This window comes from Natrix helvetica, assembly GCF_964273705.1.
Source record: "Natrix helvetica genome assembly, chromosome: 5".
Lineage (NCBI taxonomy): Eukaryota > Metazoa > Chordata > Lepidosauria > Squamata > Natricidae > Natrix > Natrix helvetica.
In genome coordinates, this window is record NC_138551.1 from 78,778,724 (window position 1) to 78,796,150 (window position 17,427).

General features: G+C 43.9%; 1 protein-coding gene across 1 annotated transcript in view; it reads right to left on the reverse strand.

The window, feature by feature from the left end:
* Positions 1–17,077, reverse strand: part of FAS (Fas cell surface death receptor) — a gene marked incomplete at its 3' end in the record, with an annotated part of 31,320 nt that extends 14,243 nt beyond the window's left edge. The window contains exons 1-3 of the mRNA XM_081954083.1: positions 17,026–17,077; positions 10,111–10,246; positions 4,119–4,256 (exon numbers count right to left, since the gene is read on the reverse strand). Of these exons, the coding sequence (XP_081810209.1) occupies positions 4,119–4,256; positions 10,111–10,246; positions 17,026–17,061 (310 nt within the window). The 5' untranslated portion in view covers positions 17,062–17,077. The remainder of the gene's footprint in view (positions 1–4,118; positions 4,257–10,110; positions 10,247–17,025) is intronic.
* Between the last annotated feature and the right edge of the window lie 350 nt (positions 17,078–17,427).

A 17,427-nucleotide genomic window follows, 5' to 3' on the forward strand; every position in this document is an offset into this window, starting at 1 on the left:
TGAAGCTTGCCGAGTGCTCCTGGAAGCCGGAGAGGACAAAAACTTTTTTTCTTACTTACCTTTTCAAAATCTTGGTGCGTCTTATACACTGGTGTGTCTTATAGTACCTCTTATTAATTGGACCATCAATGAATGTACATCCGAACCCATACCTGCAACCCTTCACAATGCTGTTACTAACCTGGGGCTAGATTAACTAGTTAATAACAACACTAGGCTCAACAACTGCCTTGATCTCATCTTCTGCAACAGTTCAAACTCAATTTACGTTCTACAAACAAAAGAACCCTTTTCCAACAGTGACCACAGCATAATTGACTTTTGTCTCAATATATGCCCTTACAAAGATAATCACAATGATGGTATCCCCAATTATAACTTTTATAAAGCCAACTACAGTCTTATAGATACAGACCTCTGATCTTTTGATTGGCAAATTCTGTTTACTGGCTGTAATACTGCCAAAGACCATTATAACCCTTTTTTTTTTGCTCGAAATCAAGAGTCATTAGAGGTAGACATATCTCTAATAATCCCCAAAGCCAGATAAAACAGATTACCCATAGCAATAAGGAAGCTTCAATGTAAAAAAAAAAATCTCTTTGGCGTAAAAACAAAACTGGTTACGTAGCTAACTTCAAAAGTTAGCTATAAAACCTTATGCTGCCAGATAAAGACAGAATGCATCAATTACCACAGCAAACAAGAGGAAAACTTTCTATGCACAAAATCCACCCACGCCTTCTATAATTTTATTAATAACAAACTTAAAGACCCGAGATCCATCCCATCCCTAAAAGGACCTAGCGGTAAAGACTGTAATGATGAAGCTGTTAAAGCCAACCTATTTAACATGTTCTTCAGTTCAGTCTTTCTAAACAGCAATGGCTCATGACCCACATTTCCTAGTCGTACCAGAACGAATTGCAACGATCTACTACATACCGATTTTACAGAAGGTAACGTTGAAAAGGCACTACATAGCCTAAAACCTTCTCTATTTATTGGACCTGATGGATTATGAGCCTACTTCTTAAAAAAAGCTCTCCATTGCCTTAGCAGAACCTCTAAGTATAATCTATGAAAAATCTTTCAGTACCAGCTCCTTGCCCTATGGCCGGGATGGCGAACCTATGGCACGCGTGCAACAGGTGGCATGCGGAGCCTTTTGTCAGGGCACACAAGTCGTTGCCCAGTCAGCTGATTTTAGCCTTTTTTTGAGGCCATTTTTCACCCTCCCCAGGCTCCAGAGGCTTTATAGGAGCCTGGGGAGGGCAAAAACAGCCTCTCCTGCCCCCCCCCAGACCCTCCAGAGGCTTCAGGGAAGCTCCTGAAGCCTCCGGAGCGCAAAAAAACGGCCCTATGGGCAAAATGGAACTTCAAGAACAGACATATGGTTTTCTCGTAGAGCTGGTTTAAGCCCTCTGGAGTCTTCAGGAGCTTCCCTGAAGCCTCTGGATGGTCTCCAGAGGCTTCCGGGTTGCTCGTAGGGTCCTTTTTCATCCTCTGGAGCCTTCAGGGAAGCCTCCTGAAGGCCCCTCAAGGCTCCGGAGGGCTAAAACTGCCCCTACAAGCAAACTGGAAGTCCTTTCTTGAAATTTTGGTTTGCCCATGGGGCTGTTTTTTTGTGCTCCAGAGGCTTCAGGGCCTCCAGGGGGTGGGGGAGGCTGTCTTTGCCCTCTCCAGGCTCCTCTAAAGCCTCTGGAGCCTGGGGAGGGTGAAAAAGGCATGTAGAAAATGGGGTGTTGCACCTGTCATGCGTGCATGCTTGCTGGGGCTCATGCATTGCATTATGGGTGTGGCACGCCCATGCAAGGCCCCCCTGCGCTCCCTCCCCCATGCAAGCCCAAAAAGGTTTGCCATCAATGCCTATGGTCACTAGCCACAGTGACCATAGGCATTGATGGCAAAAAGGGTGACCTGAGCCTAGTTGACAATTACAGACCAATTTCTTTACGTTGTGCCACCTGCACAATCATGGAATCAATCACAAAGCAGTCCATTACCCTCCAATTAGAGATAAACAACCTACTCTCTAACAAATAATATGGTTTCAGGAAAAATATTGTCCTGTAATCTACAACTTCTACACTGCAAAAACATATGGACTACACAACTCGACCAGGGTAAAGCAATAGACGCAATTTACAAAGACTTCTGTAAAGCCTTTGATTCAGTGGTACATGACAAACTACTTCTAAAACTAAAATCTTACGGCATTTCCCTGCACAAGTGGATAGCTCCGTCAGACAGGAAACAAGTAGTCAAAATAGGGAGCGCTCCATCAAAACCTGCACCTGTTAACAATAGTGTCCCCCAAGGCAGTGTATTATGACCCACACTCTTTATACTTTACACAAATGACCTTTGTGACCATATCATAAGTGACCGCATTTTCTTTGCTGATGATGTAAAACTATTCAACATCACTGACAATGCTACTGCCCTACAAAGAGACCTTGACTACATGTCAGAATGGTTAAACAATTGACAACTCCAAATCTCAACCAACAAATGCTGTCTTACACATTGGCAAAATAAAATCAGAACACCAAATACAAACTGGGCAGATACGACCTGGTAGATCAGTGATGGCGAACCTATGGCACGCGTACCACAGGTGGCACGCGGAGCCATTGGTCAGGGCACGCGAGGCGCTGCCCTGTCAGCTGGCCAGCGCACATGCGTACGCTGGCCAGCTGAGTTCACCCTTTTCTAAAGCCATTTTTCGCCCTCCCCAGGCTCTAGAGGCTTTATAGGAGCATGGGGAGGGCGAAAAGAGCCTCCCCCCCCGGAGGCCCTCCGGAGGCTTCAGGGACCGTCGGGAGGCTTCCCTGAAGCCTTCAGAATGCTTAAAACAACCCTCCGAGTAAACTGAAAGTGACTTCCGGTTTGCTCGGAGGGTCGTTTTAAGCGTTCCGAAGGCTTCAGGGAAGCCTCCAGACGGTCCCTGAAGCCTCCGGAGGGCCTCCGGGGGGGGGGCGGGGGAGGCTCTTTTCGCCCTCCCCAGGCTCCTATAAAGCCTCTGGAGCCTGGGGAGGGCGAAAAAAGCATGTAAAAATGGGAGGGGAGCGCCTGTAGTGTGTGCATGTGCACTGGGGGGGGGAGTCGCACATTGCATTATGGGTGCGGCACACCCGCACACGACCCCCATGCACTCCCCCCACTTGTGGCACGCGAGCCAAAAAAGATTCACCATTGCTGTGGTAGATGATCCTCACTCTGTCAAGGACTTTGGAGTACTCATTTCTAATGATCTAAGTGCCAGAGCTCACTGTAACAGCATTGCGAAAAAGCCATTAACCTAATCTTGTGAAGCTTCTTCTCCGGTAATATTGTATTGCAAACTAGGACATATAAAACCTTCGCTATACCTATTCTCGAATACAGCTCATCTGTCTGGAACCCGCACTGCATATCAGACATTAATACATTGAGAGAGTCCAGAGATACTTCACAAGAAGAGTCCTCCACTCCTCTGCACACAACAGAATACCTTATACCACCAGGCTTGACATTTTGGGCTTAGACAACTTAGAACTACGCCGCCTTCGGTCTGACTTGAGCATAGTCCATAAAATTATCTCCTACAATGTCCTACCTGTCAATGACTACTTCAGCTTTAACCACAACAATACACAAACTCACAATAGATACAAACTTAACGTAAACTGCTCCAAACTTGGTTGCAAAAAATACGACTTCACCAACAGAGTGGTCAATGCTTGGAATGCATTACCTGACTCTGTAGTTTCATCCTCAAACCCCCATAACATTAACCTTAAACTGTCTACTGTCGACCTCACCCCATTCCTAAGAGGTCTGTAAGGGGGGTGCATAAGGGCACCAACGTGCCTACTGTCCCTGTTCTACTGTCCCCACTTATTCTTATCCATTTCCTGTATTCATAATCACGTTCATACTTATATCTGTACATGCTTGACAAAATAAATAAATAAACAATCTATTTTGCTGCACAGGAATCTTGCTGGTGTTCACAGACATCTGCAGCTTGCGAGGGCCATATCTTAGGCTTTCTGTAATCGAATGAACTAAATATCCTTTTCTCCTGTGGGAAATACATGGATGTTGAGTAAAATATTGTTGATCATACATACCGTGTACTCCATCACATAAATTACATCGTAGGCAAGCAGTTATATAATTGTCTTTATCCATATAATCTTTACCCTCTGTGCAAGGTTTGCAATTGGCTTTCGGATTCTTTTTGCAATCTAATGATTTGACAACAGAACCTGTAAAAGAGAATGTTTCAGAAAAGGCCAATAAAATCCTTCTGATTAGGAACATGGCAAATTTGGGCCAAGGGAGACATTGGAAACATTGGGAGCTTCCTATAAGAATTTTCATAGATTTGTTACTGTGAAATCCATAGGTAACCACAAATGGTACTCTTATTGATGGGACTGTTCCATTCACTAGTCCATCAACAGGACTTCTGTGCTACTAGCTTACATAGTATGTTTTTCAGCCCTATGAGGAAAATCAGGTGAGCAAACTGGTTGTTATCATCATCATCATCATCATCATCATCATCATCATCATCATCATCATCATCATTATTATTATTGCATCAACAGAATAGTATCATAGCGGCCAGTTGTTTCGCCGGATTTGGCATTAATTACTAGTCGGGCCCCACCCAGGGGCCTAGGACGTCGTAACTTCTTCTTCTTCTTCTTCTTCTTCTTCTTCTTCTTCTTCTTCTTCTTCTTCTTCTTCTTCTTCTTATTATTATTATTATTATTATTATTATTATTATTATTATTATTATTATTATTAATCACACAGTCATCCAGATGTTCAGACAAATGCCAAATCTTTGGCATTTGTGTCTACCTATCGTGTCCTTTCCAAGGACTTGGGATAGGTAGGTCTGGATATTGTTGTTGTTGATAGTATTAGTTATTATTTAAGATTTATTCTTCAATTGGATTCACAATCTTGGACTGATAAAAACATAATAGTTTGTCCTAACCCAGGACTTAAGAACTGTTAAGGTAATGTCTGAGTATATAAGCAGTTCCGAGTAGAGGTTTTTTGATTGGTTTTTTTTTTTTTTTGCAAAGTCTGATCAGATCAGGTCTGATAAGTTCAAAATTTCTAAGTATCTAGGCAACCCTTTGGGTATTGCTCCAAGGGCTCCTATTATTTTTGCTACACCCATTGGTTTCTTCCTCCACAATTGCTCAACTTCAATTTGCAGTATTTTGTTATTTTTTAGTTGCTTCTCTTCAGTTTGTGCACACTTAATGTTGCAATATTAATGAACAAGACCTCCCCCCCCCATAACTTTGATATCAGGCATGTTGTGGGCCAGTTGTCTGTCTGTTTGGATTTGAAAGTCCCACAAAATCATGACCTGTTCGTTTTCAAGAACTTTGTCAATTTGGTATTCCCAATAATTTTTGTTGCATTCGAACTGAAACTTCTGGCAAAGCTTCCAACGTATGATTTTTGCAAATCGTTCATGACGTTAACAGTTCAAGTCCTAACTAAGGGCCTAAGAGCTATTAAGGTAGCACAGAAGAAGAAGAAGAAGTTGGGCAATAGTCAGTTTGAATCACCATGGTGTAGGAGTTATGGTGCAGCGCTAGTTGTGGAAAGACTTAGATTTCCCTTAGGCACAGAAACTATCTGGGTGACTTCGGCACAGTCATCCTCTCTTACCCTTAGACTGAAAAATTACAATAGCCTTTGGATATATTTTCCAAAGATGGAGAGGAACAGCTGCAATGCTTAAATTAGAGATATCTCACACCCTGGAAGGAATGGAGGTGTGGAAAACATCTCAGAAGGGACGTCCCCTAGTTCTCTGGAAAGCAAAGGCAAGATGAGAGAGATACTATATGCTTTCAGATTTGCAAGATTATGTTACTGTAACCCTACAATAAAGGTAGGGTTAGTACTCATGGGATTGGTTCTCTATCTGGACTACCTCAAAAGGCTGACAGAAGTTGAAAAACATCTGTCTACAAACTTGCAATGGACTAGGATGGTAGACTATGATCACTGAGCCCTTCAGTGGCCTTCATCTTGCAGTGGAGTACTTTAGGCTGTTAACATTCATTCATTCATTTGTTTATTTGTTTGTTCATTTCCTGGTCTGCTCTGTTTAGAAAAAATATCCATGTTTTTCCTTTTCTAAACATGCCTCTATTGGGGTTTAATCTGAGACCCAGAGGCATTCTGGGAAATGAAAATGATACCTCAAACGAATACATTGTTTTGCTTCCCAGTTATCATTTTAAGAATATGCATTGGAAAAAAATAACATCTGGAGAGAAATGGAGTTTTCCTTTCTTAACCATTTTAGATTTCCTGACTTACCTGGATCTATGCACAATCATCTAATGGAATACATTGTTGGAAGAAGACTTATGAAATACACGGGGCTTAAACAGCTTACTTGTTAGAATCTTATTTGACCACATGACTTAAACTAAGTTTGCAAAAGAAGATGTACCTATATATTTTATTTTAAGAGGATTATGAGAATGACCCTTTATCCACTAGGATGAAAAGTGGGTATGACAATCTTCTCATTTACTTACTACTCCCATTTCCTTGTCAGGAGACGGAATGTGACAACTTGCTGCAGGCAACTCGCTGCGGGCAACTCATTGTGGGCAACTCGCTATGGGCAACTTGTTGTGGCTAACTCACCATGGCCAACTCACTACAGCCAACTCACCATGGCCAACTCAACACAGGAAAATTTAACAATTGAGTTTAATTATTTAAAATAAATAAACAATTATTTTAATTTTTATCATTCACATTTCATTTTGTACCTTCTTTTGCATCCTTTCTTTAATGATTCTAGTCCGCCATTTCTTTGATATTAGTGTAATTCTTGTTCTGCAGTAAGTTGCCCCGTGGCAAGTTTGTCAGTGTATAAGAAATTATGAACTGGAATAGCCATAACAAGAAGTCAGCCAATGGGAACGGTTTGGTGCCTGAGATACAGGATTTATTGTGAGCCATGTCAGACGGCTTGGAGGGTAGGCGTGGCTTAGCTTAACTGTTCTGTGTATATAAGACTTTGTTTGTCTTTGCTTGGTTGTTCTGGTTCTGGCTTCTTGCCCTTGTCCTTGTAATTGCTACTTCTTCTTCTCTACCACATTGCAAGAGCTGCATGGGTATGGTATACATGCATCATGTTTTATATTATTGTATATAAAGACGTTTATTCTATAAATGAATCCTGCTGAATTATTTGCTTGTGTACTGGCTCTACAAACTCTAACAGAGTTGGCCATGGGAAGCTGGCTGCAGCAAATGGTCATAGACCTGTCAGGAGGACAGAAGAGAGAGAGAGAAAAATGCTGCAACTAGCATGCTTCTCTCTCCATCTTTACATTCCATTTACAGCACTACACAACTACATTGTGTGTTAATGTATCATGTTTTAGGAAAATCTTTGAACTGTCTTATGGAGCGATTCCTCAAAAGTGGTTCAACTTCCACTTTAAGAAAAACAAACGTAGGTAGTCAAGTTGGGTTATTCAGAGTGACCTCTGAAACAGTGCCACACGGCCTTCATTCAGAATGAGAGTTTGCATGCATGCATAGCATAGCAATAGCACTTAGACGTATATACCGCTTCACAGTGCTTTTACAGCCCTCTCTAAGCAGTTTACAGAGTCGGCCTATTGTCCCCAACAGTCTGGGTCCTCATTTTACCCACCTCGGAAGGATGGAAGGCTGAGTCAACCTTGAGCCTGGTGAGATTTGCACTGCTGGTAATCGGCAGTCAGCAGAAGTAGCCTGCAATACTGCACTCCAACCACTGTGCCACACCATAGCATAAAGGAGCACTGGGGAAGGGGGAGGTAGACAATAAAGATGGCAGTTGCGACATCAAAGCCCTGAGTAAGCCACCTTGAATATTTTGAGACACATTTCCCCTGTAGTATGTCAGTCAAAGCTCAGGAGAAAGACGGATATGGAGCTGCTGCAGTTCTCTGGAATGGTCAAATGTTCTGATGCCCTGCAGAAACCCGTTAATAGTCAGTAAATACACCAGGATAATGTTGGTGGGGGATGCTTCTCTTTCGCTGCTATAAAGAGAAAGAATGAGAAGAGAGAGTGGCAACAAATGGCTCCTTTCATAAAGAAGGCCAGACTTCTAGTTAACATAATCAAAACTACATGGCAGACTTTTCATTGTGCAAAGTACACCATTGTGATACTGATCTTCACTAGAAACTTGGCTACGGCCAAAATTGAATTTCCAAGTTTTTGTCCTTAAAGTAACTTAGGCTATGTTATTATTTTAAAAGATTTTTTCCCCCTGCGAGCTGCCTGAAACTATAGAAAAGTCAAAAAGCACGGCTTCCTTATTGCTGTGTCACTATGTACTTTCTTCCAGTCCCTGAGGTAATACAAAAATATTGCAACACCCTTTGTGCTCTGCTCGCTTGACCAAACCCTATCCTGCCTCAGTGACTAAGTCAGTAATGGGCGTGGCTCTTGTAGATGCAACAGGGTTCAACTTGAGAAAAGTGATGGGTGGAGCCCAGGGATGGGTTGCTGCGGGAATTACTGCCGGTTCGGTGCGCAAAATCTTTTGCTCCATGTGCGTGCGCATTTGCACCTATAAAGCTCTGCACATGCGCAAAATGTTAAAAAAGGAAAAAATACATTTCTGCTATGAAAATTGTTCTGTGCATGCACAAAACCAAAAATCAAGATGGTGGCGGTGTAGGAGAACTGGTTTGGGAGTGTGGCAGGCCTGGGTCGCTGCTGGTTCCAGCGACCCAGGCCGCCAAGTTACTACCGGTTCAGCTGCACCTATCTGAACCGGTAGCAACCCACCTCTGGTGGAGCCTCCAAATATTATCTGCTGGCAGGAAAAGAACAGCAAAAGGATAGATGATTGAAAATAGAAAATTCCTTGTAATTATGGGCCACATGGAGGGAATTTTAACTTCCATTCTACTAAGCTGAAATGCTTTTCAACTGTTGAGACCCAACCTGGCAAGATCGGAAACTAAGAAGGCAGAAGTACACAGAAGATGCATATGAGCAAGCCACATGGGGTAGCTCTTTCTATTTTAGCTCTTCCACTTGGTGAAAAATATGTTAAGAAGATGAAATAATGAATGAAATAAATAGAGGCTATGGATGAGGTCTGCACACTATTGGAATATAGTTTCCTTCGGATTCTGCTCCGGCTAGAATGGTGTTTCTCAACCTTGGCTGCTTGAAGATGTGTGGACTTCAACTCCCTGCAATTCTGCAACCAGCCTGGAAAACTGGAGAGCTTCTGCAATCACAGAGAGGTGGAATCAGGGGTGGGCTGCTGGAGATTCACACATGTTCAGGTGATCCTCTAGCGAGGATTCTGTCTAGTTTGGTGAACCCCCAAATGCCACCCCTGGTTGGCCTCTCCCACCCCTCCCGCCCCTCCCCTCTCAGGAGTCTACACATGGCCTGTTCATCATGCCAGATAAGTCCAGGGCCTTGAGGAGGGTGGGAAATGGGCCTACCGGAAGTTCCGGAAGTCTGGAAATGGGCCTGTTTTCTGGCCTCCGGAGGGCCTCTGGACTCCGGGGGAAGCGGTTTTCGCCCTCTTGGAGGCTTGAGGAAAGCCTCCAGAGCCAAGGGAGGGCGACCTCCCCCCCCCCTCTGTGGTGCAAGAGGCCGACTAGGCCACACCACCATGGTGGCACCATGGTGGCAACGTGGCAGTGAACTCCGTTGCTGCAATTTTTGAAGCCCATCCTTGGGAGGAATGCATCATGTTATTTTGCAACCCATCACATGGATCTGTGCTTTAAACTTGGCAACTTGAAAATGTTGGGTTTCAACTTCTACAATATGGAGCCAATATTGAGAAACACCAAATTAGACAATGATGCATCAGAAAAGTAGAGCCTCGCTTACTCATCTTTGCAGTGGGGACCTACTTCTGTTGGTGACCGCTGCCTTCCTACTAACTTCATGCATTCTCAGAGGCACCTCTGAGCCATCCCAAAAGGGGCACACCTTAATAGCAAAACCATTACAAAAATTCAAATTCTTTTCACCTTTTCATAGAGACATCAATCTTTTTAACCCCTATTTCTATGTGATAATACTTACCAGGCTTACAAAGGCTACAACAGATACCATTGGTGTCATATTGCTCACTGGGACAGCTCTGGTTAGTTTGCTCTAGCTTTGCTGCAAGTACAGAAGCATTATTGTGTAAGGATCTGGCAGTGGTTAAATCAAGAATCTGTAATGGAAAGGAAAACACAGTATTATTGCGTTGTAGCTTTTGGTTTTAGGGACTATTAGAGGGGATTAGTGCTGTGTTACTAATTGTTCTCTGTACTCCTTAGCAGAGACTAAGTTAAAAAAAGAGAAAAAATGAGTGATGTGAGCAGATGATAGAAATAGAATGATGAGTATAATGGTTCTGGTGGCATTATTTCATTTATTTATTCATTTCAATTTCCGGCTGCTCAACTCCAAAATGTCTCAGGGCACCTTCACAAGTTAAAAGAACATGATATAAGATAACAACTATCCTAAGAACAGAAACAAGCCCCAATACCATTTTCCAAGTTAAAGGGAACTACCAGGTTAAAGTATATACAAGTATATAAAAGCTATGCTAACTTGTGGATTGGGGGGGAACTCTTGATTTCTGATGTAATCCTGAAAGCCCACCTCTTTTTGCTGTATAGAATAGACAGCTTGCGATTTCCTGCCTTGTGTGATAGCACCAGAGGGGGCGGGGGGAGGATTTGGCTGTGCCAATTCATGGTTTGGCCATCAGTTTGCAATACATGTTGTACCCAAAAAGTGTCAAATGCAGGAAATCAGGACTCCAGGCAGTTCAAATGGATATTACTTTACTTTACTTTTACTTTTATTGGATTTGTTAACCGCTCCGTCTCCCCTAGGGGACTCGGGGAGGTGTACAAACAGAATAAAAACATTATAAAAAACATTATATACCACAAATTACAAAACCCCATAAAACAAATTAAACATAAGTCTGTACAATAATGCCTAGATTAATTAATGATTAAAACCAAATTAAATAGCCCAATTTAAAATAACCAGTCAGGAATATCAAGGGATTAGATCATGATTGCGATTGGGTCAGGCCAGCTAATTGGAAGAGGTGGGTCTTGAGTTCCTTACGGAAGGAGCGGAGGTCAGTAATGATTCTAATGTCAGGGGGGAGGTCGTTCCAGAGGGTCGGGCCCGTCACAGAGAAGGCCCTACTCCTGGGCGTCGCCCGCTGGCATTGTTTGGCGGACGGCACCCGGAGGAGTCCCTCCCTGTGAGAGCGAATTGGTCGCAGGGATGTATGGGGTAGGATGCGATCCCGCAAATAACTAGGCCCTGAGCCATGGAGCGCTTTAAAGGTGAGAATCAACACTTTGAAACGCACCCGAAAGGCCACAGGTAGCCAGTGCAGCTCGTGCAGGAGAGGTGTTACATGGGAGTACCTGGTACTCCCCATAATTGCCCGCGCGGCCGCATTCTGGACCAGCTGCAGCCTTCAAGTGCATCTCAAGGGGAGCCCCATGTAGAGAGCATTGCAGTAATCCAGGCGGGACGTCACCAGGGCGTGAGTGACTGTGCGAAGCGTGTCCCGGTCCAGTAGGGGGTGCAATTGGCGCACCAGGTGAACCTGGTGGAAGGCCCCCCTAGCCACGGCCGTCACGTGGTCATCCAGCGACAGCCGTGTGTCTAGGAGGATGCCCAAATTGCGCGCCCGGTCCACGGGGGTGAGTTGCTCACCCCCAATGGTCAGAGATGGAGCCCATTGGCTGAACCAGGGTGCCAGTAACCACAGCCACTCCGTCTTGGAAGGGTTGAGCTTGAGTCTGTTGTCGCCCATCCAGACCCGTACGGCTTCCAGGCACCGGGACATCACCTCGACGGCTTCGTTGGGGTGGTTCGGGGTGGAGATGTATAACTGAGTATCATCAGCATATAGATGATACTCAACCCTGAAACCTCGAATGATCTCACCCAGCGTCTTCATGTATGTGTTGAACAGGAGAGGTGAGAGGACCGAACCCTGTGGCACCCCACAAGTGAGTGGCCTCAGGGCCGACCTCTGCTGCCCTGCCAACACACATTGCATCCATCCGGAGAGGTAGGAGGAGAACCACCGCAGAATGGTGGATATAGGTTTATTGTGTGCTAATGCTCTTTACAAAAATTTGAGCTACTAATGGTCAAAGCCAATTGGCAGTGGATAAGAGTCAGTGGAATTCAAGCTGGGCTGGACTCAGATCTCCTTGCGTGAGGGACTCGAGGCTCATGATGCATTTGACCCCTCCCTCGGATCCAGCCTGGTCATCTCCTATTGTCAGCATTCCAAATATCATGCAGAATTAAATCAGAGTCCAAGGCAGAGCTGTCCTTAAAGTTCCAATTTAATAAGACAGACATGTTGGCACATCTGTGGAATCCCAAATCTAAAAGCCTCCTGGGATTCCACCCAGTTGAAAGTTCATAATCTTATCCCCACACCCATAAATCCATCACATGGTCCAATCTTCTTCAGCCACGCTGGCATCTCCACCCAGCTGGTTCCGGTCAGGTGCAGAGGTGCAGAGACAAAAGATGACCTTGGGCGACTAGAAAGGAATGACAACAACACATTCCACAATTCTACTCCTTTCTATTCCCCCTCCCAATTACTACACTAATGAAACAGCATAATGAAATAATAGAGAATGTGGCAGGCCAAAGATCCTAGAAAGAAATATGACTGCAGGACTGACACCTATATCAGAACAGAGAGAGCTCCTGACATATGAGGATAGTCAGTCTCTAGCACAGTGATGGCAAACCTTTTCGGCCAAAAAGGGAGTGCACATGTGGGGCCATCAGGGCTGCAACCTGGAAGAGGAGCTACCCAGGGTGTATGCGTGCGCTGGAAAATGAACTTCTGATTTCCAGCATGTGCATGCACGCCAGCCAGCAAGTCTTCTGGTTACTGGTTCTCATGCACGCCTGACAATCAGCTGGCCTGTGCGCATGCTCACACCAGAAAATGGAAGACCAGCTCTTCCAGTTTCCGGCACTGCTGCATGCACGAAGGCTAGCTGATCATCGCACACGCGTGCACACCAGAAACCTGGAAGAGGAATTGGTAATGCTGTGCATGCCAGGCGACATGGCACCATGTGCCACTTTGGGCACGCGTGCCATAGGTCCGCCATCACGACTCTAGGATATTCTGAGTGGCTCTCTGTGGAGACCAATAATGAACCTTTTAGTCCTTAAGTAATACGGCTGTACATATCCTTACAAAAATAAAGTGCTTCAGCGTATGCAGAGCACATATGAAGAATCGGTTTCTGAATCATTAAAGCAACTGTATCTTTTCCCAGGATGATGTCGCAGCTTTGGAAACAATCTCCAGCAACTCTTTCACCCAGAAACAGTTTTCCAGTAACAACAGCCTGGAAAAAAAGATCTGGCTGTTTTAATTATTTGAAAAGAAATGGCAAACATTTTTCCCCAAGGGTTTGCACCGTCCTTCTTCATAAGCCCCGCATCTCTTGCCACCTGGTTTAGAAATACATTCTTTAATTCTTCCATGTATTCTCCTTTCTGATCTTTGTGCTTTAATTCTGTCAGTATTGGTGTAAGTGTTCTGACCCCCCTTCTCGTATACCAAAGCACTCCGAAACAAGGTCTCTGCAAGATGTTTTATTTACATACAGTTTAAACCTTGGCAGAAATCCAGGTACAGATAACACGTTGGCAGCAATCCAGCCTGCCGAGGTCCAGATAACACCTTGGCAGCAATCCAGCCTGCCGAGGTACGACACAGATTTGAGAGTGTCTCCAACTCTAATGATAAGTTGATTCCTGCAAAACAACTTTCGGAAAGTTCCTCCTTAAATAGCCTTGAGAGGAGCCTGATTATGATCACCTGAGCCCAATCATCTCTTGTAAATGCATAGCTGTTCTCTACGTCTATCAGCTCTCCATTGCCGGGCATCCAGAAACCACTCCCTTGTCTCCTCCCCACTGCTCCAAGGCATGATGTCAGGAGCACACTCCCTTTGGCTTTCACCACTGCTCCAGGCCCCAGGCGCCTCCTGGTGGCCAACCAGTCTCTCTGATCCCTGCTCAGAGTCGGAACCCTGTCCAGGGTCCTCCACATCCTCCAGAGCTGACTCATAGGGACCCTCGCTGTCAGAGTCTGGTGGCAGCTCCAACAGCTCCTGCTGGGCCACAACAGATAAGGGTACACATGGGGAAGAAATGGAGGTAGTGACAGATTTTATTTTCCTGGTCTCCAAGATCACTGAAGATGGGGACTGCAGCGAAGAAATTAAAAGACACTTGCTCCTGGGGAAGGAAAGCTATGGCAAATCTAGACAGCATACTAAAAAGCAGAAACATCACCCTGCCAACAAAAGTGCATATAGTCAAAGCTATGGTTCTCCCAGTTGCAATGTATGGCTGTGAAAGTTGGACCATAAGAAGAATGAGGGGCAAAGAACAGAAGCCTTTGAACTATGGTGCTGGAGAAGACTTCTGCCAGTCCTTTGGACTGAAAGGCGATCAAACCTTTTAGTCCTAGAGGAGATCAACCCTGACTGCTCCTTAGAAGGCCAAATCCTAAAGATGAAACTCAAATAATTTGGCCACCTAATGAGAAGGAAGGAGTCACTGGAGAAGAGCCTAATGCTGGGAAAGATTGAGGGCAAAAGAAGAAGGGGACGACAGAGAATGAGATGGCTGGATGGAGTCACCGAAGCAATAGACGTGAGCTTAAATGGACTCCAGAGGATGGTAGAGGACAAGAAGGCCTGGAGGAATGTTGTCCATGGAGTCATGATGGGTCAGACACAACTTCGCAACTAACAACAACAAAGCGTACAAAACATATTCTGTATAAATTCAGCCCTATGGGATATCTGGGGGATATGATCAAAGTATGAAGACAATGGCCATAGCAGTGTGATGGAAGCCATCTTGAGCCTGGCATTCCTCAGTCAACAGAGCTAACACAAAATTCCCCTTTCTTTTATTCACTTAAACATGATCCCTTTCATTTTCTCATGTGAGGGGAAGTTAAGCTGAGAACTGTTCAGGTATAAGAGCTTTCCCTCCCACAGAATGCCAGGTAATTTGTTAGGATAGGGCTACCTGTGGTCTTTCGGGTGCGTTTCAAGGTTTTGACCACCATCTTCAAAGCGCTCCATGGCATAGGGCCTAGTTACCTGCGGGATCGCATCCTCCCACACACATCCCTGCGGCCAATTCGCTCTCACAGGGAGGGGCTTCTCCTGGTGCCGTCCACTAGGCAATGCCAACGGGCGACACCAAGGAGTAGGGCCTTCTCTGTGATGGGCCCAACCCTCTGGAATGACCTCCCCCCCGACATTAGAACCACCACTGACTTCCGCTCCTTCCGGCAGAAACTGAAGACACACCTGTTCCGACTGGCTGGCCTAGCATAATTTTTAACGTCTACCTCCTGGCATATATATTTCCTACTGGTTTTTTAGGGGACTTAATTTTATAGGACACTGGGGTTTTAAATTCTGTATATTTTAAATTATTTATTTAGCAATTACAGTTCTGTGTATTTTTATCCTCCTCTTATTTATGTATTTATCCATTTAATAATTTTAATTGTTTAAATTTTATTTATGATGTTTTTGATATGGACTGTACACCGCCCCGAGTCCCTTTTGGGAGAGGGGGCAGTCTAGAAGCGCTAATTAAATAAAATAAATAAATAAATACGTTACTTCAAAGCAGGGACGAGTTGGGTAGATAGAAATGCATTTCTGAATCCTCTGAATAGAAACCTTCTTTTTCACGAAAAGCTAGTTCATCCAAAAGAGCTTCCCTGGTGTGCTACTTTGTTTAACCGCAGGGACTTTTTCACATGAAAGATCAGTTAAAAGTTTCACATTTGGAATTAGAATTGGTTGTCCAGAAATAGCTAAAATAAGATGAAGAATCTAAACCACTGAACCAAAAAAGTTTCAGAGGTATTTTCTTGTCAATTTGAATTTAACGGCACATCATCAGAACTGGTAGTGATCATTTTTTAATACTTCTCCTATCCAAAGACTTTTTTTAAAAAAGGAAATTAGCATGGTAAATATTTTAAAAAGACCTTCGAAATGTTACAGCTTGAATATCCTGTGCAAAGAGCATGTGCAGCGCCTTAAACAGGAACCGAGCGGCAATATTGTTATGCCTCTGAAAGATATCTTCCCAAGATGCAGAATAATTAAGAAAGTTCCTGTTTATAAGAATGAACTTAGAATGACGTCTAAAATCATTGCAGTCGAAATAGTCTGAGGTTTTAACTTCCTAATCAATTGAAAATTGTCAAACGGTTTTAGTTTGCTGGCCAGTGAGGAAGTAAAAGCATTTTGAGATATTGCCTATATCAGACTGTAAATTTCTATTTCTACAACTCAAAGAGAAAACGCTTTAATACCTCTTCTTGAACTGAACTGCCTACAGACTTCTTAATACCTTTCTTTTCTACTTAAAAATTGCAACGTGGTTTTTGCGTGAAGTTACAAGTTCCTTGAGGAAGAAAAAAAAATCGCTTCTCATTGGAGAGGCTTCATCAGTTGTGATGGGAGATGGGGAAATGGAAGTGAAGGTACTGACAGTTGTGACTGGAATGAAAGGATTGTAACACACACACACACCTATTCAGTCAGAACCTATCCTTCCCTCCCCCCCCCCCCGCAGTCTCAACCTTCAGTACCTATCCTTCCATTCTCTCCCTCCCTGCAATAGGAACTGATGAAGCTTCTTGAATGAGAAGGGAAACGTTGCCTTCTCTCCCTCAAGGAAAACAAAACCAAACAATCCGGTTGTCTTTTGAAGAAGAAGTTAAAAAAAAAAAAGCACCTTTGAGACAACTATGATCCTGATGTCTGAGAATCTCCACAGTCAGTCAAAATGAGCAACTGAATTTCTGCTACCAAAAAAATGCCCCTGAGGTGACCCTTTTAGAGTAGAAAGCTCTACATATGGATAAATACTTACAGGACAGACGGCTAAGAAAAGCAGCAACTGGAACATATTTTCAAACTAGCTCTTAAGCGAAAGTAAAAGGACAACAAGGAAATAAAAATGAAACCTTTATTTTTATTGGGGTAGAAGGTCGACAAGGCAACACCCTACCTTTTTTCAGTGTTTCTATGGGAGGGAAATTCCATTCTGCAACTAGTTGCAGAACAGTACTGTCAATGCAAACAAAGGAATTCACCCATGTACCTAGCAAAGAAAGAGATTTAGAATATAGAATAACAGAGTTGGAAGGGACCTTGGAGGTCTTCTAGTCCAACCCACTGCTTAGGCAAGAAACCCTATACCCCTTCAGGCACTTCAGTTTCCAGACACATAATTACAGTTAGTCCTCACACTTACGACACTTAATTTAGTGAC